The 23,262-nt window shown below is 42.5% G+C and overlaps 1 protein-coding gene across 1 annotated transcript in view; it reads right to left on the reverse strand.

Annotated features, from left to right (window-relative positions):
- The window catches only part of LOC132406058 (CUGBP Elav-like family member 4), a 568,100-nt gene that overhangs the window by 31,328 nt on the left and 513,510 nt on the right, over positions 1 to 23,262 (reverse strand). Inside the window, exon 6 of the mRNA XM_059991245.1 lies at positions 20,836 to 20,982. Coding sequence (XP_059847228.1) covers positions 20,836 to 20,982 — 147 coding nt within the window. The remainder of the gene's footprint in view (positions 1 to 20,835; positions 20,983 to 23,262) is intronic.

Below are 23,262 nucleotides of genomic sequence, written 5' to 3' on the forward strand. Positions count from 1 at the left end.
TGCCACTACTGTATTGGTTTTGTATATTTTGTTTTAGTTATTTTTGTACTGCATACGTACAAGGGTGGGTCTGAAGTTAAACTGAGATTGTAATGGCAGGAACTGTTTTATAAAATTTATTTGTAGTTTTTATTTTGATAGCCTGTTTCTGCAATAAAACATCTAAAACAGATAAAGGAATTTGAGACCCAAAAAAGTATTTGTTGCCCTGCGTGTGTAATTTTCCCTAAGCTACAAAATTTGGAAAAGAGTTAACAGTCAATATTTTGGGCCGAGACTTTTTATCAGGGTCCTGATGAAGGGTCTCAGCCTGAAACGTCGACTGTTTACTCTTTTCCATGGATGCTGCCTGGCCTGCTGAGTTCCTCTCGCATTTTGTGTGTGTCGCTTGGATCTCCAGCATCTGCAGATTTTCTCCTCCAGCTGCAAGAAGTGATTGCCGATGCTTTAGCTGAGATTTTACATCTTTGTTGGCCACAACTATAGGAACAGATGACTGCAGGATGACAAATGTGGTTCAGTTTTTTTTTCAGAAGGGCAACACAGCTTGGTAATTAAAGACCAACGAGTCTAACATCGGTATTAGAGAAATTATTTGAAAAAACATTCTGAGGGTCGTGATTAATGGGATAACTGGTAAGGATTTTGTGAAGGGCAGATCTTGTCTGAATTTTTTGAGGAGGTAACAAAGTGTTTTGATGAGGACAGTGTAGATGTGATTTTCAGGTCCTATCTGGTACTGAGTAACAGAGGGACTTGGAAATCTGAATCCACACATTCTTGAAGGTGAAAGCACAAATATAGAGGACATTAAGAGGAGGCACGATTAAGGTATAAAAAATTAAGAGGGGTATAGATGGGGTAAAGTGCAAGAATGATTTTCCTCATACCATAGGTGAATAAATTTTGAATCACCTAGTCATTGAAGACATAGGGCCAGGTGCTGGAAGCTGGAATTACTATGGATGAATGCCCACAAGCCAAATAGCCTATTTCTATCTGTACGACACCATGACACTGCTCTACATTCTGTAACTTATATTTGTTCCCCAATCAGCAAATGCATCAACTTTAATATTATTTTCTATGTTCCAGTCACTTCATGGTCACACTCCTTTTCATCTTCAAAGGGCTCTGAATTCTTTCATTTTTAATCCTTTACACATCTCCAATGACCAATTTCTTTATCAGTGGCAGCTATATCATTAACTGTCCCACTCGTAAGATCTTGAATTCCCACCATAAAATTTCCTCCATCTCTCAGTCTCCACTCCTTCAACACTAAATCTCTTTGACTGAATGTTTGGAACCTTATGCAGGATTGTCAAATATTGTCTTGGGACATTTCACCCTCTCACTGGCATTATATTTGTGCAGGCTTTTGACACTCACAGTTCACAATGCACCTTCATCTCACAGCACCACCAATCTTGTGCAATTATCTATTTTGGATTTTCCAAATTAGTTACAGCAAGATCCCATGGGAACAAAACTTGCTTCCTGTGTGAGGATAATATCACATAAGAAATGAGTAGTGATCAGGTGTACCTGTATTGCGCAGAAAGGAATTCAGCTGATCTAATTTTCCACAAAGCAGCCCTCGTTTCTTTTATCATCAGTTTTTCCAGTTATTTAAAGTCCCTGTTCAATTGGTGTCAAAGTTAATGAAGTAAGAAGCTGATGCTGCGTGGAGTTAACTTCGACATTGACTTTGGCAACAGCACTATTTGGAGTATAGGCAGAATATTTCCTTATTTGGCAAGTGGAAATACTTTATCGTTTAAACTTAGCCTACAATGCTGCAGCAAGCTGAGTAGAAATGACTGAGCAATTCCTCTGTTAATTAAGCTTGGTTATCACAGTCAAGAAGTGGCTGAGGGTGATTTTATCCAAAAATGTTTTATGTAGCTGTTCTCCATGTACTGCTTTTGCAGGAAAACGTACTAGGTTAACATACTGTTGTTTCTCATTTCAGAACTCTTTGAAAAGACCGTTGCTTTTCAGGTGAACTGATGTTGTTATCCATAGAGTGCTTGAATTTGCTGCGTTGTATACTCTTCCCTCATTCCAACTCAGTGTTGCCAATAAATACAGTATTGAGGGCTTTTTATAGAGTCAGAGAGTCTACGTTCATGACTCGATGAAAAGTCTTCAATATCGCATTTATCACCTTCAGTGCAACTCGTCCATCCGGACCGAGCTGCCCACCTGCGCTCACCTCACTGGCCTGTGTTTTGCCCCTTACATCTCTAAACTTTCCTGCCCATGTATCCGTAAAAACATTGTAATTGCTACCACTTTTCCAGGTGACTCATTCCACAGACCCACCACCCTATGTGTGGAAAATCTCCCCTCACATCCCCTTTCAATTTTTCCCCTCTTACTTTAAAACTATTCCCTCTAGCTTTAAACTCCCTTATCTTTGGGAAAAATACTACCACCTATAATTTATCTTTGTTTCTAGTATAATACCAATTTTTTTCTCTAGCTGCTGAAACTTTCTTTGAGATGTTTAATAGACGCCAAGCTTTCTGCTGTGTTAGTTAACTTGTCCTCTTCACTTCTGAAAATTGACATTTACCCTTGGTGGGGAATTGGATCCTAGATTGCTTCAAAGCTAAGCTTGATCTTACCCTCACCCAGCTACTAGCAACTTCTTGCTGGCTCAGTGGATGGCTCTTTTGCCTCTGATTTGGAAGGTTCCAGATTTAATTCTTATCTGGAGGCCATGGTAGAAAACCTTAGTACAAAATATGCATGCAGATGGAGCAAGCAATTAAAAAGACAAGTGGCATTTTGGCCTTTATCAGAAGAAATATGAAAGACAGGAGCAAGCCTATCTTGCTACAACTATATAGGGAATTTAGCAAGATCATATTGGGAGTGTTGGGTGTAGACTTGGTCTCCTTATCCAAGAAAGGATATATTTGTCACCGAGGGAGTGCAGCAAATATTCACCAGACTAATTATGGGTTGACTGTTGCACAAGGCAAGATTAAGTCAAAAACACAAGAAAGTCGACAGATGCTGGAAATCCATAGCACACACACAAAATACTGGAGTAACTCAACAAGTCAGGCAGCGTCTATGGAAATGAACTAACAGTCAACATTTCAGGCCAAGACCCTTCTTCAAGAACTCTGTTTTATTCACGAGAGTTTAGAAGAATAACAGTGGATCTAACTCGAAAATTCTAACAGGCCCAGGCAAACCGGATGCAGGAAGACTGTTTCCTCTATCTGGAGCCTGTGGAATCAGCCACTATAGTCTCAGAGCAAAGGGCAAGGAATTTAGAACTGAGATGAGGAGAAATTTCTTCACTCAGTGGGTGCTGAGCCTATGGAATTCACCATCACAAAGGTAGTAAAAACAAAGTCTCTTTTTGAGAAGGAGACAGATGAACATCTAGATGCAAAAGGCATCAAAGATTCTGGGGGAGGAAGGGGAATATGGTTTGAGAAAAATGATCAGCCATGAACAGATTGGATAATGAAACTGACAAGAAGCTGAGTGGCTAACTTCTCCTCCTACTGTTGATATCCCTATGACCTTGAAAGAAGCTGAGGCTATCAACAAATTATCTGATTGCTCTTTGTGGGAGCTTGCTTGGTTTAAATTGGCTATCGTATTTAATTTAATAATTAGTTAATTGACTCTAAAGTACTTAAGTATATCCTGGGACTGTAAAAGGTCCATCTAAATGCATCTTTTCCTTTTCCAGATGTCATTGGACAGTTATTAGAAGCAGCAAACTTAAATAGTTTCTATTTATCCCAATTCAGTAGATATCAAAATCAAATGGTGCTCCTTTGAAGCCAGTTCCACTGATCTAGTTCAGCACAGTCCAATGGCGGAAACTTCCAAAGTGGTAGAGTTCAGAACCGTGCCATGTAGAATATTTTCTCCATCTAAACCACTCATGGGGAAGAGAGACTGAGTTTTAATTTGGGGGGGGGGGGTAGTTCTTTCTCACTTTTAGCAAATTATCTTTTATAATACATTAAAACGTAAGAAACAAGAACAAGTATAGGTTATGGGATCACCTTAACTCTGCTCTGCCATCAAATTTGATCACATCAGCCCCACTTTCCTGTCTGATCCCCTCCCTCAACTGTTGATTCTTCTATAGAACAAAATCTACTTCTTCTTGAATGTACATTCAACATACGTTTTGAAAAAATAAATCGGATTTGAGGAAATCCGTTGAAGAGGATCTATGCTACATGAGAAAGGTCTCTGCTGTCCCAGAGAACAAACAGCAGCTGTGAAAGGAGAGATGGAAAAACCAAAAGACCCAACCATGAAGCACAACCACCACCTACTCTTGCCCACACTACTGTGAAAAAGCCTTAGGCACATATACTGTAATCAGGATACCTAAGAGGTTTCCACAGGATAGTAAGCTGTTTTTTATATGATTTCCCACATGGGAAATTTTGATTTGATTTGAAGCCCAACTGTGGAAAGACATCCATCCTCATCCTCTCTTTATTTGCCCTTGAAACAGCAATAACTGTGAGCCTTTTTTAAAACATTGTTCAAGATTTAGCAGATACAGTGCTGTGCAAAAGTCATAAGCACCCTAGCTATATATATGTGCCCAAATCTCTTTGCACAGTACTGTATGTGGTTCTAGGATCAGCCTCTACAGCCATCTGAAGACTCACCGATAGTCAACCACTTTCGAGAACATTATATTCGACTCAGTAATCCCAGTATATTCAATGTTCAATGACTCAGCCTACAACATTTTGGAGCTAGGAAATTCCAAAGATTAACCCTCTTTTTAAATGGACACCCTTCTGATTCCAGAACCCTGCCCCCCCACCCCCAAGGGAAACATCCTCCAAGGATCTATCCTTTCATAATGTGGTATGCTTCAGATTCTGGTGCACTGCACGCATTCAGATTCCGGCAGATGCTTGAAGTTCAGATCAACACCAGGAGAGAGTAACCGGAAGAAATGAATAGCAAATTAATCCCACAACACAAAACAAAAAGCACAACAAAAAGAAGGCCAGAACAAAGGTTTAGTGAAAAAAAAGGTGATGATAGATCATACACCCGATGATGAAACAAGGCAACTACAAATAGGGAAATACTTGTGCTGGTTAATGAAGGGATTATTTCATAGCTCATAGGAATAGAAAGCATTCTTTGGTAATCACATTTCAACAGCAACAAAGGAATCATTTAGCTTCCAGAGAATGTTCACTCTTTATTGCTGTAAGCCATTTATTTCCAACTAAAACTCAACATTTACAACACAAAAACTGTTCAGTTAACTTATGCCAGTGCTCATAGTCCACAGAAGCTTCCTCCCATCTTGTATCTATCTCCTTTAATTTTACATTTCCACCTTGCATGATTATCTCATTCCTTCTAAACGAATAAAGATCTTGCTCCCTTTTCATGGTTAGGAAGGTGACATTAAACTTCTGGAATCTGGAATGGCACTTGGAATCCTGCTCCAAGATTTTTAACAAACCAGCAAAACCCTAATTAATAAAGTTTGCCAACACTGTTGCCATTCTGATCACTTTGCACTAAAATGGACTTCTTGGTTTCTTATAAAAATTGTATATAATTCATACTTAATTTAGGTTTTTCTTGTGATTAGTGCCATGATTCTTGTAATGTTGCAGGAAGTAACCTTCTCATTACTCCTATGCATATGACAATAAACTCGACTAAACATTTTCAAGGAGTGATGCCTCAAAAAGGCAGTGTCTATCATTAAGGACTCCCATCTCCCAGGGCATGCCTTGTTCTCATTACTACCATCAGGAAAGAGGTACAGAAGTGTGAAGGTACACACTCAATGATACAGGAACGGTTTCTTCCCCTCTGCCATCAGATTTCTGAATGGACATTGAACCCATGAACACTATCTCACTACTTCTTTATTTCTATTTTTGCACTACTTATTTAACTACTTAATATATATATATACACTTACTGTAATACACATTTTTCTGTTATTATGTATTGCATTCTACTGCCTCTGTAAAGTCAACAAACTTCATGACATTTATATCTGTGATATTAAACCTGATTCTGACTCTGATTCTTTGTGAAATTTTAAAGTTTAACAGATTCAGAACTATTCTGAGTGTGGATTAATAGCCATGGTCTCACCCACCATACTTACCTGATCTGGACTCATTTTGGAGTTAGGTGGAAAGGCAAAGGAAGGCCTCAGCTTCAGCTAAACCAGTAACAGCATTGTGCTTAGCACCAGGCTGCTGGAACTTTTTGACAGTCTATAACAGGAGGCAAGGTGAGGAAAGAGCAGTCCCCATTTTCATGCCTGTGAGCCTTTGTAATAGTTGTACTTGTCCTGAATAATTAACAAGGTAAACTTATTAGCATCGGAGTTGGTGTAGTGTACCGTGACAGATTGTCTTGGACATTTCATTTGCAACTGCAAGACTCTGTTGGACAATGATAATGTAAGTTATCATGGGCTTGTTGCCGTTGTCCGGTGGAGGGACAGTCGACCTGGGAGCTGAGTAGCCTCATCTATGATGGGAACTAGATTTCAATCTTCAGGCTTGCCTGCTGCTGCAGACCAGCTGAGAGACGCGGAAGTGCGACAGCGTGGTTGAGCTTGGCTGGGGCCTGGCCTCTCCCGTCAGTGCTGCCCTCCCTTGTTCAAGTGGTGGAATGACAGGCTGGATTGCGTGATCCATCCATCGCTGGATGTTGTCGCTCAGGGTCTTGGACTATATATGTTTTTTTTCTCCCGAGTGAATATGCTTCTTTGTTCATAAACGAGAAAGTCTGCAGATACTGGAAATCTGAACAACACACACAAAATGCTGGAGGAACTCAGAAGGCCAGGCAGCATTTATGGAAAACAGTACAGTCAATGTTTTGTGCTGAAACCCTTTAGCAGGACTGAAGATAAAAAAACTGAGGAGTATATTTGAAAGATGGGGGGAAGGGAGAGAGAAATGCCAGGTGATAGGTGACATGGAGGGGGAGGGATGAAGCAAAGAACTAGGAAGTTGATAGCTAGGACTATGTAGTGCAAAAAGACTGCAATAAAAGAAAACACTTGTGAGATAGTGTACGTGGGTTCACAGTCAATTCAGAAATCTAATGGTAGTGGAGAAGAAGCTGTTCCTAAAACATTGAATGTGTGTCTTTAGGCTCCTGTACCTCCTCCTTGATCATAGCAATAAGAAGAGTGCATGTCCTGGGTCATGGCAGTCCTTAATGATGGATGCCGCCTTTTTGCGACAAAATCTTTTGAAGGTGTCCTCGCTGCCAGGGAAGCTCATGCCCATGATGGAGCTAGCTGAGTTTGCAAACTTCAGCTTTCAACTTTTTTTCCGATCCTGTGCAGTGGTCCTTCCATAGCAGGTGATGATACAACCAGTTAGAATACTCTCCACGGTACATCTGTAGAAATTTGCAAGAGTTTTTGGTGACATATCAATTGTCCTCAGACTCCTAATGAAACATAGCCACTGTTGTGCCTTTTATTGTGACTGCATCAATACATTGGGCCAAGCATTGACCTTCAGAGATGTTGTCTCACAGGAACTTGAAACTACTCACCCTTTCCACTTCCGATCCCTTGATGATGACTGGTGTGTGTTTCTTTGACTTCCCCTTCCCAAAGTCCACAATCAAGTGTTTGGTCTTACTAATGTTGAGTGCAAGGTTGTTTCTGCAGCACTGCTCAACCAGACGATCTATCTCGTTCCTGTACACCACCTCATCATCATCTGAAATTCTGCCAACAATAGTTGCGTCATCGGCAAATCTATAGATGCCATTTGAGCTGGGCCTGGCCACACAGTCATGGGTGTAAAGAGAGCAGAGTAGGAAGTCAAGGACCTAGTTGCAGAGGGAGGTACAAGGGCCCAGGTTTTGAAGCTTGTTGATCGGCACTGAGGGTATGATGGTGTCGAACACTGAGCTATAATCAGTAAACGGCAGCCTTAAGAAGGGAATTTCCAGCAGGTCCAAGGCTGAGTGGAGAGCTAGTCAGAGACCCACTGTGACGATAGACAAATGGCAGTGGGTCCAGGTCCGTGCTTAGGCAGGAGTTGATTCCAGTCATGAACCAATCTCTCAAAGCACTTCATCACAGTGGACGTGAGTGAAACTGGGTGATAGTCTTTGAGGCAGCTCACCCTGCCCTTCTTGGGCACGGGTAGGATTGTTGCCCTTTTGAAGCAGGTGGGAACCTCCAACTGCAGCAATGAGAAATTGAAGATATCCTTGAACATTCATGCCAGTTGGTTGGCACAGGATTTCGGTACCCTACCATATACTATTAGGGCCTGACACCACCCAAGAATTCACCCTTATGACGGATGTTCTGACATCGGCCTCTGAGACCGAGATCACAGTATCATTGGATGCTACAGGGATTCACACAGCTGTAGTCTTATTCTCTGTTTCAAAGTGTACACAAATGGCGTTGAGCCCATCTGCGAGTGAAGCATCACAGTCATTCATGTCAGGTTTCACTTTGTAGGAAGTAATAGCCTGCAAACCCTGCCAGGGCTGACCTGCATCTGATGCCATCTCATTCTGAATTGTTTTTTCACTCCTAAGATAGCCTTCCATAGGTCGTACCTGGACCTCTTGTATAGTTCTAGATCACTGATCTTGAATGCCACAGGTCTAGCCCTCAGCAGACTATGAATTTCCTGGTTTGTCCATGGTTTTTGGTTTGGGTATGGCTGGTATGTTCTTGAAGGCACACGCTCATCCACACAGGTCTTGATGAAGTCAGTGACAACTGTGGTGTACTCATTCAGATTCGCGGATGAATGCCTGAATATTGTCCAGTCTATCCACTCAAAACAGTCCAGTAAGTGCTCCTGTGTTTCCCCCAACCATACCATCCTTGTCCTCACCACCTGTACTGCAATCTTTCGTCTCTGCCTGTACGTCAGGAGTAGAAGTAAAACCAGGTGATTGGACTTTCCAAAGTGCAGGTGTGGGATGGCATGGTAAGCATTCTGGATGGTAGAATAACAGTGGTTAAGTGTATTGGCTCCTTTGGTTCCACAGGTAGTTGCTGTTCAAAGACTTCTTCAAACTAGCCTGGTTGAAATACCCCACAATGATAGGCAAGACATCAGGGTTCGCTCTTTCTTGATTGCTGATCACGGGCTCAGCTTCTCCAGTGCCTGCCTGATGATGGCCCGGTGTGAAATTCACACTTGATGATGGAATACTCCCTTGGCAGATAAAATGGATGGTACTTGACCACGAGATATTCCACACTATCCTGCCTTCTCCCCTTAACCTTTGACACCCTTACTAATCAAGAACCTATCAACCTCCACTTTAAATCTACCCAATGACGTGGCCTCTACAGCCATTTCAGGCAACAAATTCTACAGGTTCACCACCTGCAGGCTAAAGAAATTCCTCCTCATCTCTCTTCTAAATATAATGGACCATAGTCAATAAGTTTAGATGAGTGAGGGAGGAGGTCAACATACAATTTTATTACAGAGTTTTGCAGTGCAGAAGCAGAGTTAAAATTTCACTGGATTGGGTGTGTAGAACAAAGATGAGAAAAACCAAAAAAATTGCACTTACTGAAAATTTAAATTAAAACAAAAAGTACTGAAACACCAAACAGGTCGGACAGCATCTGTGGAATGAGAAACTGAGTACTCTCAAAGGGTGTTCCTCTTTGCACAGATATTGCCTGACCGGCAAAGCGCTCCCAACATTTCTTCGCCCAGAGGAGCTGCTGAATTCCAGTGACCTTGCACAATTCTGCTCAACGTTCCATCGAAGGAACCTCAAGATGCAGGTAGTAATGGTTCTTCGTGTTGTAATCCAGAAACTGTGCACTAACAGAGCAACCTGATTAAAACCGGGCTTTTAGAAAATTTAGATTTATGATCTAGGTAAATAATTTTTAAAAATGGAAGGAGATCTCCATTGCCTTCAGGATGTCCAAAAGTATCATATGGCCAATTACTTTTCTTGGAATGTAGCCGTGGTCACCAAGGTGAGATTTGTTCACCTGTTGCCTGGATGCTACGCCCTCCTCTGTCTGTATTTATCTCTGGTTCAGATACAAAAGACCTTCCCTGCTGGGGTGAGACATGGCAGATGCAGTAGTGCTATGGGCTGAGATGAGATAGGTCTTTCAGTGATGTACTGATAAAGCTCATATCATCAAACCACCAATGAATGGAGCTCAATACCATCATGTTACTAAGTTATAATGCCTGCCTCCATACCATAACAACCCCCACTACCTGACAGGATACAGTCTGGAGAAGCACGCCCTGTTCAATGTTACAACACCTTTACCAAACAGAAACTGTGCAGAGCAGACACGAGGGTTAGGGGATTCTTCCCTCCCCCTATCGTGGTGCTTAAGTTGAGTGACAACTTTCTTCTTCTGTCCACAGCGTGCTAAAAGAAAATTATAAACACACAAAACCAATGCCCAAATTATAGAGCGTTGTCTTCAGTAAACAATTATTTCTGTTTGGTAAGACTGTCACATAAGTGAGAAAAGGAAAAAAGCTGCCTGGGTCATGCCTGACGGAATCATCGTCTGCATTGTATCATCTATTAAAATAAGACACAGCAAAGCTTTCTATAAACTCATTTATCATTTGCATAATTTTATCATCTTGATGAATGAGGGACATCCGTTGTCTATTTACCAAGATAAATTACTGTGGAAATGGAAACTGATGGATCCTTGCTGATATGCATTTTAATTGCTTATTGGGGTGAATATTCCTTGGCTTGTCTCGATGATGTCAGCACCACTCTGTGGATCATTATGAAGTATGGATATTTGTCATTTTTAATATGCATAAATAATGTTGCTTCAAGCTGACAATAGGCAGCTCTCTATTGTCCAAAAGGAACAGATTAATTAATCCTTTCTGCACTGAAATTTCACCTTGGTGTAATATGTGTGACTGCAACTTCTGCCTGCCTACCATGATAACAGAGATATTAACCTACATAAAGGGTTAAAATCAATGCTGAATTTGCTGGAATGATCATCTTGAGGTCACATAATCTGTATCCCAAGGAGGGATTTGAGGCCTCACCACCATTACATTGTATGGGTTCATGGTTTGAAATGCATGTTATGAATAAATGAACTCATTTTCTAATTCCACATTTTGGAAATTGCTTTCCCAGGCCCCACCATGGACATAAATTTGAGCACTTCTGTCAGGCATATTATATCCATGCAAGTTCCTGGGCCTTTGTGAGATACCATACATTGAGATAGCTAAGGTATGCTGAAAGCTCATTTCTCTTTACTGTACATTCAGTCTTACCTGAGTTCCCTTTCTACTGCTCAGTGCAATGTCTATTTTACTATGGTCCCTCATAAATTCACTTTGTGTGAGAAGTTATAGAGTGTTTTAGCATAGAAACAAGCCCTTTAGTCCACATCACCCATGCCAACAGCAATGCCCAGTAAGTCTGCATTTGTCCTTTAGCCTTCTTATTACTACTATCCATGCACTTATTTCGAAAGATTTAAAATTTGGCTAATGTGCCCACTCAAACATCATTCCAAGTTCACACCACCCTTTGTGAAAAGAAGTTGCCCTTGATGTCCCATATACAGGACTGTGCAAAAGTCTTAGGCACATATACGTATATAGCTACGTATATGCCTAAAGACTTTTGTACTTAAGAAATTTTATGTATTGCATTGTACTGCTACTGCTGCAAAAAAAATCTTTTATGACATATGTGAGTGATGATAAACCTGATTCTGATATGGGTCTCTATTGTGGACTGAGAGTGAGAAGGAGGAAGGGAGAGGGGGATCATGGTTGGAAACAGGGGAAGGGAGAGGCGAGGGAGCGGGAAGCACCAGAGAGACATTCTGTAATGATCAGTAAACCCATTGTTTGGAATCAAATGACCTTGCCTGCTATCTCATGGCTGGGTGTATCTGCACTCACCCGCCCCCCCCCAACCTTGGCACTCCTTTTCTGCCACCTGTCCCACTACCCTCCCTTTGTTCCCGCCAGATTTACAAACACACTCTCCGTTTCACATTGACAAATACAGTACTGTGCAAAAGTCTTAGGTACCCTACCTACATATACGCGCCTAAGACTTTTGCACAATACTGTAATTCTGTCTTTGATCTTAAGGCTATTCCTCCTTATTTTGAACACCCCTCCCTGGAAGAAAGGCTATATGCTTCACCCTGATCTCATGATCTCTGTCAGGTCACCCCCCCCCCCCCCCCCAAACTCTTACATTCCCAAGTCCTACTCTATGCAATCTCTCCTTGTAACTCAGGCTCCCAAGTCCAGGCAACATCCTGGTAAATCTTTTCCACATTCTTTCTAACATGTACTCAGGACACGGGCAGATTTTGCTAAGACTCGTAACACAGGACTGGAGCTGCACCTGGTCCAGATTAGGCTTAGGGTGACGAGGCAGATTCTGACTCTGGCCACTACTCAGCACGTTGGATTTGTACAGCACTGTGGCCACGTTCTGATCGCACAGATTCCCTTGTTACTTTTTAAGGCCACAGACTTGGTGTTTCAGGCTGCCAACTTTACCACCAGGCAGCTGGTCCAAATAAAAGGCCAGGTATTTTTATTGGCTCCTTTTGATGCCCTGCTCCAGCATCAAAAATAATTCTTCTGTACTCTGTGAATGTGGCTTGTCACTAACTGCCTCTGCTTGTTGACCCATTCCAACAGGGCAGTTAAGAATCAAGCGCACTCTTGGAGTGTGCACACTCTGCAGTCACACATAGGCAGGGACACTTGAGAATGGCAGATATCCATTCCACAAGGAAATTAACAAACCAGATGAGCTAGTTTTATGGTCACCATTTCTGATACTAACTTCTTTATTCATGATTACTTAATTAGCATTTTAAATTCCCCAAGTTTCTCTGATGACATTTGAACTAATGTCCCTAAATCGTTAATTTTGATAGCTTGATTCCCAGTCTTGTCATATTATGTTTTTAAACAACTCTTACCTGAGAGAAAGATCTAATACCACCATAATCAATATACCTTTCCAGTACCAATCTTCGCTGAACCCTCAGTTGAAGCACCAATTTTGGTGCTGATCTACATATTGCTTGAGCAAAGTTCTTTTAATCTAGATACACCATCAGTTATCGGTATTAGTAAGACTATCAGGCTAGGTAAGCATCTGATCTCACTGTACCATGCTATTTGAAGATCTCCGCCATGTTCTGATACAATGTGTTGTGAGGGTATGGTCTTACATTCTGAGCCAACAGAGTACTGATTCAAAGAGAATCATCCAAAAACCTTCTACCCATCAATTTACTGCAGACTTCACACTGGGTTTGCCAGCGGAATGGGAATACTGGGCTACGGTACGGGACTTGTATCCAGAGTTACGGAGTACCTATCCAGAGATGTGAATTCAAGTGACCACCGTAGCAGCTGAGGAATTTAAATTCAAATAAGTAAATAAAAGTTTTAACTACAATGAAAAGCTTGGCTCAGTAACCATGACCATAAAAATACCAGACACATAAAAACTCATGCAGATCATTAATCTGATCTGGCCTCTACCTGACTCCAATGCGGTGGACTCCAATGCAATGCCTCCACACAATCTCAGTGTGCTTACAGCCAGATTAACAGACACACACACACACACACACCCCACCCCACCCCACCCCACCCGTCATTCTGCTGTCGTTGCGCTGAGTGTGTGCACTCCAATGTCTTCCTCCAATATGTTCTTATAATGGGTTGGCTTTATGGTCCCTTTTCCGCCATTCACTTCAGAGTATTCCATTTCTTTAGTAGTGGGGATATGTAAATGTGTACATGTTGTTTGTATACTGTATTTAAGGTAGACACTTCTGTTTATTTTGTAGTATGACTGTAACTACATTGTGGGGCGCATCATATTTTGAGTCATGTGTAATCTTAAGTTAAATTTGAGGGTAATTAAAGATGGTCTGTCCTGGTGCCTAAAAAATAAAGTGAGGCAGGTCGCTCTCACCAGCAAGGAGAGGGAGAGTGAGCTGCCAGAAGTTCACACTGGACATAGCATATAGCTATAATTTTGTTTTCTGGTAGATATTATTTCATAAATATTGGCAGTTTTTTCACTATTTTGGTAAATTGTTGTAAGTTTGATTTTTGATGCACCTAATAAACCCCCTGACATGAAAGTGCTAAGCAACCCTAGCCATCAATTTTCTTCAGTCATAACCCACGTATCGTAACAAAACAGTACAGTGAAATGCATTGTTTTCATCAGTGACCAATGCAGTCCAAGGATCCCCTGAGTTCCCAGTACCAAGATAGCATACTCACTAACCCTAACTCTAACCGTATGGCTTTGGAATTTGGGGGGGAAATCAGAGCACCCAGAAGAAACCCAAGCAGCTACACGGAGAAAATGCAAACTTCTAACAAACAGCAGCGGGAGTTGAACCTTTCTTGGTGATTGCTGTCACTGTAAAGTGCTGCACTAACTGCTGCACCATGATGCCCAGTCAATTCTGAAGTGTAGCCCTTCTTGTAACTTAAGGAACACACTCTCATTAATAAAAATGAATCCCACGCCGTAAGGGGGGAATGCACTAATGCTTTACGGTGGCAGCAATCACTGTCCAATTCCTGCTGCTATCTGCAAGGAGTTAGTATGTTCTGCCTGTGACCTTGCGCTCCGGGTGCTCGAGTTCCCTCCTGCACCCCAAAGGTATATAGATCAGCAAGGATTAGTAAATTGTGGCTGTGCTATGTCCGCACTGGAAATACGGCAACACTTGCGGGCAGCCCGCAGCACATATTCAGACTGCGTTCGCCATTGACCAAATGACGCAATTTACTGTATATTTTGACGGACATATGACAAATAAAGCTAATCTTTATTTTAGTTTTAAGTAACCAATCAGCCTGCTTTTTATCACATTTGTTGGATAGCCAGGACATCAGGAGGAACTGCCCTGCCCTTCTTTAAATAGTAACATTGGATCCTGCAGATCAAAGGTGGGTTCATGTCTGATTCAAACGGCAGCAGTTCTGAGATCTAGCAATGAAATGCCAGTTTAGAGTTTGTGCTAAAGCCGCTGGAAGGAACCTGAAGCCCTAATTTCCAACTTAGAGACAGACCTGCCTCCATGGGCATGGTAGTGTTGTGGCTAGCACAACGCTTTGCAGTACCAGAGGTCTGGGTTCAATTCCCGCTGCTGCCTGTAAGGAGTTTGTACGTTTTCCCCGTGACCGCGCGGGTTTCCTCCAGGTGCTTCGGTTTCCTCCCACAGTCCAAAGACATACATGTTGGAAGGTTAACTGGTCATTGTAAATTGCCCCGTGATTAGGCTAGGGTTAAGTCGGGGGAGTTGCTGGGCAACATGGCTCAAAGGGCTGGAAGGCCTATTCCATGCTGTATCTCAATAAATAAATACTTCACGGAATCACCGAGCTTATACTTGTTGAGCACACAGTTTGGGCTCCATAATAGGCCACCCTCCCACCACGGAGCCCTGTGCAAAGTCACCTGTGAAAGACACTACTCTGTTCTGTGTTCTGTAGCTTCTTTCAGACAGGCTGCATTGTGTTGTTTATCAATTTTTTCCAACAGATGGGTGTCAAATGGTTGACACCGAATTAACAAATCTGACAAGATAATCTGTTACAAAAGAAAACAGTGACGCCTACTTGTTATAATATTGCTCCAAATCATAATCCATTTATCATTATTAATTACCCAGTGCCAGATTGCACATACTGAAATGCCTCAGACTGATATCTGGAGTACAGGACCCAGCACAATGCATGACCTTGGGTTTAAGATTTGAAAGTTTTCACCCTCATTTCCAATTCCTTCCATGATTTTGTCTCTACCTTTTATTTTATTTAGAGAAACAAGCATGGTAACAGGCCCTTCGAGTTCAATGAGCGCACACCACGGAACCGCACCCATGTGACCAATTAAACTACTAACCCGTATGCCTTTGGTCCCTGGGAGGAAACCCACACGGTCACATGGAGAGAAATCATTAACTCCTTACAGACAGGGGCAGGAATTGAACCAGGCTTGCTGGCACTAAACATCGTAACACTAACTGCTCTGTGTCGCCACAATGTTTGACTTTGTTAATGCTCTGACCTCCAAACCTCTAAAATGTCATTGCTCGTCTTATTCTAGCCTTTCTCTTCCTTGGAATTAATTGACATACAGTACTATTGGAAGCTGTGCATTACAGGATTATTGGCTCTGCAACCCCCTCACTAAACAGTGCCACATCTCCTCTTTTAGGAAGGACTTTAAACTTTTTTCAACGTTATGAGAGCTTCAGCTAAGACAGACAAAGTAAAGCTCCTCCTTTTAGCTGAAGTACAATGATTTGGGAACATTAGGGGATTGGAGGTGGAGACAGCCAGTTACTTTAAATTCCTTTCAGAAGATCAGTCCCGGTACCAGTAGGTGAGTGCCATTACAGCAGCAAACTTCCTTCGAAGTTTGAGCAGGTTCGGCATGACATCTAAAACTTTGACAAGCTTCTATAGATGCACAGTGGAGTGTATCCTGACTGATTGCACCTCAGCCTGGTATGGAAACATCAATACCCAAGAACGGAAAAGCCTACAAAAATTGGTGAATACACCACAAGAATGCAACATCCATCATCAAGGACGCTCACATTCCAGACCATGCTCTCTTATTGTTGCTGCCATCAGGAAGGAGGTGCAGGAGCCTTAGGTCCCTCACCACCAGATTCAGAAACAATTATTACCCCTCAACCATCAGGATCCTGAACTGACATGGATAACTTCACTCACCTCGACACTGAACTGATTCCACAACCTAAGGACTCTACAACTGATGTTCTCAGTATAAATTAATTAATTAATGATCTAGCTATCTATTTATTTATTCATTCTTTTTTTTATTTGCACAGTGCTTCTTCTTTTTCACATTGTTTGTTTGTCAGACTTCCTATGTATTTTTTCATTGGTTCGGTTGTATTTCTTTAGTCTAATGCAAGTATGTGAATGCCTGCAAGAAAATGAATGGCAGAGTATATAGTGACGTACAGTCTATGTACATTGATGATAAACTTATGTTGAACTTAGAACACAGACTTATGGTTTGTCATAAGATTTGCAGAGCTGTTGCGAGGAATAACATAGTTACACACTGTTGGTAATGACCTGGATCTCTCAGCCAACAAGAGTGGTGGAAGGAGAAATGATTAATGATAAAAAAAAAGTTGACACTACTTGAGGGAAATAAATGGCAAGGCTGCCACATTCTAGTGGGAGAATGGGACTGACTGACTACTCTACAGAAATCCAGAAAGGAACTAGATGGGTTAAATCGTTCTTACCTGTGCTTAGTGATGTAAGAGACTGGAATCTAGAGCAACAAACAATCTACTGAAGGAACTCAGCAGGTCAGGCAGCACCTGAAGGAGGACATAAATTGCCAATGGTTTGGGCCAAAATCCTGCATCAGGATTTCGACCCATAATGTCAGCCATTTCTTTCCTCCCTCAGATCCTGCCCGACCCACAGAGCTGCTCCAGCAGATTGGTGTTCCATTCCAGCTTAATTATTTTATGAAGGAACTTCACTGTCTTCCTTCAGAATGATGCCATGCCATTCTACTGCATATGACAGCAGAGAGATCTTTATGTCTGAAAGACAGCTCCTCCAGTTGAGCAGTAGTACTTAGCAACAAAGTTTTACCACAAGGGACCAGCCTAGATTTGTGTTCCTAAGTGTCTAGAGTGATTCTTGAACCCAGAACCTACTGCTTCAGAGGTGAGATGGCCAACCAGAGAGCTGACTGAAAGAGCCATAACTTGTTAATCACCATAGCTTAGCACCAAGGAGCTTTACTGCGTCACCGAGTGGTTTCTGTACTTCTCAATATTCTGCACTTGCAGTGAGTCCTGGTCCACCTCTTGGCTCAGGAGATCTCCTGATTCCAACCACCAGTGGAGCCAGGAGCAATCCCCAGTCTCCTGGCTGGCCTTTGCCCCCCAGTCAACAGCACCAAGAAACTATGACCCTACCAGCTACTCGAAGCAATGCTCTCGACGGGATCTTGCTGTGCACAATCTGTCTTAGCAGCGACTGCCCTTCGGAATTAATTCACTTCACCATATGGTGTTTAGGGATCGTTTCTGAGAAACGGACTAAATCAGCGCACATTCTGTTGCAGTGTTATGCAAGAGCTGCTTGACGTGGGCTAGATCTGCTCTGTCCCTACCCCGTGGTGCTTGTCACAGAGGTGCTATTGCACTTTCACCTCTCACCAATTATTGCAGTGGCTTGATTGGCTGTGGGGTTTTATTTTTGTAACGCTGTATTTTGGTCGTAAAGGCTACAACCTCCAGGCACGAGATTGCCGGTTCCCTACTGGCATTTGAGAAGTGGACATGATAATAAGCCGGCTTCAGATGCCCAGAGTTTAGAAACAAATGTTTGCACAGGGATTAAATGAGGGTTGCCAACAAAAACAGAACAACATCCACGAGGTTCTTAAAGCCGCAGCCCAAGACTTTAACGATAACTGAAGAGCTTTAAACAAACAACAAATGGTTTACCACTCAAAAGCAAATTTAATGATCATAATCTCAAATCTGTTTTCAGAGGGAGCAGAATACGGTTTATAACACAGTGTTCATTTCTTCAAACATCAGTCAGTGAATCCACCGGGCTCTGCAGGGTTGCTGCAGTTCCGTGTTCTCGGTACATTCTGCCACAGAGGAAACAGGGGCAATCCTAAACAATACCCAGTCTATGCAATCACATTAACTTCTTCCCATCCTTCCGCCTTAGGATATGAATTCATTCCACTGCATTTTCCCTTGTGTACATAGTGCATGCACTTTCCCTCAAATGCATTTCTGCAGTTTCTCAGGGCTCTGCTCTGTGGTAGTAAATCCCATATTCTTGACCTTCTCTTTATAATTACCTGTTTGATTTTGTGTATCAACGGCCGCTGATTCTGTTCTCGGCAAACCGGTGCAGAGCTGTGATACTGCAGGAAGTGCGACTGGACAGCAGCTTGAATGACATGGGCTTAATTCTGACTTCCAGTGCTGTCTATACGGTGTTTGCATGGCTATGTGGAGTCTGTGACGGCGGTCTAGGTTTTCTTCAAGTGCTCATGTTTCTCTGCCATCCCAAAACTTTGTTGCTAAGTCAATTAATTACTGTACATTACATTTTGGTGTAAATGGCTGCTGTCATTTGGTTACTGTAATTTACGTTAGGTGTAGGAGGTTGGTGGGAGAATTCAGGGTGTGGGCAGGGGAGTAGGTGTTATAATTTGGAAGTGTTAATGGGCATGTGAGATAGAGTAGGATAATAGGTTTCAGGGAAAAAATGTGGGGAATGGGAATGATAGGATGGCCCTGATAACCGCTGTAAACTTCATGGCCCAAAGGGCCTCCTTCAATGGTAGATGAAAACATGGACATGCCTTTCTTTCTGGTGCCCACCTTTCCCAGAGAGAGCTAGGGAGGTACTTATGACAATTCAGTGGTTTCGTTAAGAAGGTGCATGGCGTGTTGGCCTTCATTATTCGGGGGACTGAGTTCAAGAGTTGCGAGGTAATGTTGGTCTACCAAAGGTCTACCATCCCCTTGGAGTATTGTGTTCAGTTTTGGCTTCTGGGTGTAGAAGCTTTAGAAAAGGTGCAGAGGAGATTTATCAGGATTAGGGAGGATGTCATGAAGACTGGTTGAACGAGCTAGGGCTTTTCCCTTTTGAAAGATGGATGGGAGGTGTCTTGATGGAGGTGTCCAAGATAAGGGACAAAAATCAAACGGATAGCCAGAGACTTTTTCCCAGGGTGGAAATGACTAACATGACAGGGCATAATTTTAAGGTTATTCAATTAAAGTATAGGGGGAATGTCATAGTTATGTTGGTTTACACAGAGAGGGATGGATGGTGGGGGAGCTGTGTTGTCTTGGTCGTAGCAAGGACTAGGCCTCGAGCCACAGTGTCGCCTGTTTACAGCCGCCCAGGAGAGAGAGGTTGGAGAGGCAGTGTGGTGTGGCGTCCAAGCTGGAATCAGTGCTTCCCCCCAGTGTTTACTCATCAGAAGACAAGCTATATTGTGTCCGACTGAAGACTGCTGCAACATTCATGGACTAAATATTTTTTTGTGTGACTGTATTTTACCGATACTTTTTATGTGCTTTATGTGCCTTGTGCTGTGTGTGACCTTTGGTATGGTGTTTTACACCTTGGTCCCAGAGTAGTATGTTTTGTTTGGCTGTGTTCATGGGTATTCATGTACAGTTGAATGACAATTAAACTTGAACTTGAACTTGAAATAGTAGGTGTGTGAAAAGCCCTGCCAGGGTGATGGTAAAGGGCAATGCATTCAGAACCTCTAAAAAACTCTTAGGTAAGCACATGGATGATAGAAGAGTGGAAGAATATGTAGGAGGAAAGGGTTAGATTAATCTTACAGTTAAAAGGTCAGCACAATATTGTGGGGTGAAAGACCTGCACTGTGCTATAATGTTCGTTGCAATACTCTGTTTAAACTCCAGATTATTAACAGACTTTAAATCCTACAACTGGGATAGTGGGATGTAAATTCAGGTCTCTGGCTTGCCAATCTCAGCCTCAGGATTACCAGCCAACATTGCACAATAATTAGTTACCATGTTTCCCCATAGTAAAAGGTGATCACCCTTCCAAAGAACTTTAATTCCAGTGCTTGGGATGTGCTGAAAGACAAAATGGAAATGCAAACCCTTTCCTTGAAACTGTAGGAAGGGTGTGAATTGGGAACTGTGGGAATTAAAGTATACGACAGGAGAGTTTATACACTGCTGTAGGCTTGACATAAGATACGTACCGCGTGAGCGTAAGAGCTGTAGGTGTTGTTAAAGTGGAGTGGTATCGGGTTGAACATCCCGAACTGGCCCACCATGTGCTGCATGCGTCGCAATGTGCGTTCCTTGTCTGTGTCCGCAAACTTCACCACAAGGCTGGACGACGCACCCTGAAAATACACAGAGAACTGCTGACAACCATGGGGAGTAGAGCTTCACGTCCCATCGCAAAATTCAAAGTATTATCGAAGTACATATATGTAACTATATACTACCATGGGACTCGTTTTCTTACAGGCTTTCACAGTAGATACAAAGAAACACAATTGAATCAATGAAAAGCTACACACAAAGTCAAACAAGTAACGTGCAAAGGAGCCAAACTGCAAATACAAAAAGGAAAACCAATAATTAATAAATAAGTAAATGAATGACTATTGAGAAAATGAGTTGTAGAGTCCTTGAAAGTGAGTCCATAGGTTGTGAAATCAGTGCAGTGTTAAGACAAAGTTATCCACTCTGGTTCTGGAGCCCTATGGTCGAAGGGTAGTAACTCTTCCTGAGCCTGATAGTGTGGGACCTAAGACTCCTTCCTGATGACAGCAGCAAGAAGAGAGTGTGGCTTTGATGGTGTGGTGAACTACATATACCTGTCTGGACATGCCCCCCCGCTGACTGCTCCTGTGGCTCCTCCCACAGACCCCGGTATAAAGGCAATTGGGGCCTGAGCCCTGCCCTCAGTCTTCAGGATGTAGTATGGTGGTCAATTACTGCTTGTTCTTTCTTCCAGTCAATAAAAGCCTATATCTTGCCTCACGTCTCAGAGACTTATTGATGGTGCATCAGACGATGGAGGTCCTTGATGATGGATGGTGCTTTCTTATGGCAGCACTCCTTGTAGAAGTGTCCAATGGTGAGCTCACGCTTTAAATAAAAGAGCCAAAGGCTCTCAACAGGTTGAAGACAGGCAAACTTGTCAATGCCCTTTGCTCGTGAACCTTTGATAACAGGTTGCAAGCCTGTCCAGGGTAACAGGGCCATCACTCCACACCATCCAGCCTCAAAGTCCTTGATGTCAGCATGCTGGCCTCTTCACACAACAGAGCCAAAGGTGACTGGAGAGTTGTTTAAACCCAGTATCTGAGCTGGTGAAGCTCAAGGCAGTGTTGGCATTTTTGTGATAATGGGTGGCATACTGTATATCTTGGAGAGGCATAGCACACTGCTAACGTTACCAGTGAGGAGTGTGGTTGTTATGCACCTCAAGGCAGCTACACCCACCCAGGGTCAGGATTCCCACATGGAATTAAAGGTGAGGACTGCTGACTCCAAGAAATGGATGTTTATGGGCTAAGAGGAACTGGTTTCAGCCTCCATAGACTATAAAACCATATGACATAGGAGCAGAATTAGGCCATTTGGACCATCGAGTCTGCTCCACCATTCAATCATGGCTACTTCTTATTTTTCCTCTTCAGCCCTACTTCCTAGCCTTTTCCCAATAACCTTGATGCTGTGTCAAATCAAGAACCTATCAAGCTCTGCCTTAAATACACCCAACAACCTGGTCTCCACAGCTGGCTGTGGTAATAAATTCCACAAATTCACCACCCTCTGGCAATGAAATTTCTCCACATCTCTTTTTTAAATGGATGTCCCTCTATCCTAAGGCTGTGCCTTCTTGTCCTAGACTCCCCCACCATGGGAAATATCCTTTCCACAGCTATTCTGTCTAGGCCTTTCAAAATTTGAAAGGTTTCAATGAGAGCCCCCTCATCCTTCTAAATTCCAATGAGTACAGACCGAGAGCTATCAAACCGTCCTCATTTGATAACCCTTTCATTCCTGGAATCATCCTTGTGAACCTCCTTTGGACCCTCTCCAATGCCAACACATCTTTTCTTAGATGAGGAGCCTAAAACTGTTCTCAATACTCAAGGTGAGGCCTCACCAGTGCCGTATAAAGCTTCAGCATCACATCCCTGCTCTTGTATTCTAGACCTCTTGAAATAAATGCTAACATTGTATTTGCCTTCGTCACCTTTGATTCAACCTGCAATTTAACCTTCTGCACAAGGACTCGCAAGTCCCTTTGCATCTTAGATTTCTGGATTTTCTCCCCATTTAGAAAATAGTCTGCACATTTTTTTTCTTCTACCAAAGTGCATGACCACCCAAACCCTTTGCTGCTGATCCTCCATCCATTGTATCATTTTGAACAAGTGATAGGCATAAAATCAAGTAAATAAATTCTAACACTATTATTGTTAAATCCACTCTGTCTGGTTCCTCCACATGCTATCACACACTCTGACGATTTCTGGGTCACACAAAATTCATCAAGGGTTCTATACACTGGAGCAGAGCCATAGTCCATTCATAGCCCAATGATATTGAGACCAAGTAAAGGTGTCCAGTTCAACTTACTAGAGGCTAGAGGCCCTCTTCAG

This window comes from Hypanus sabinus, chromosome 16, assembly GCF_030144855.1.
Source record: "Hypanus sabinus isolate sHypSab1 chromosome 16, sHypSab1.hap1, whole genome shotgun sequence".
Taxonomy (NCBI): Eukaryota; Metazoa; Chordata; class Chondrichthyes; order Myliobatiformes; family Dasyatidae; genus Hypanus; species Hypanus sabinus.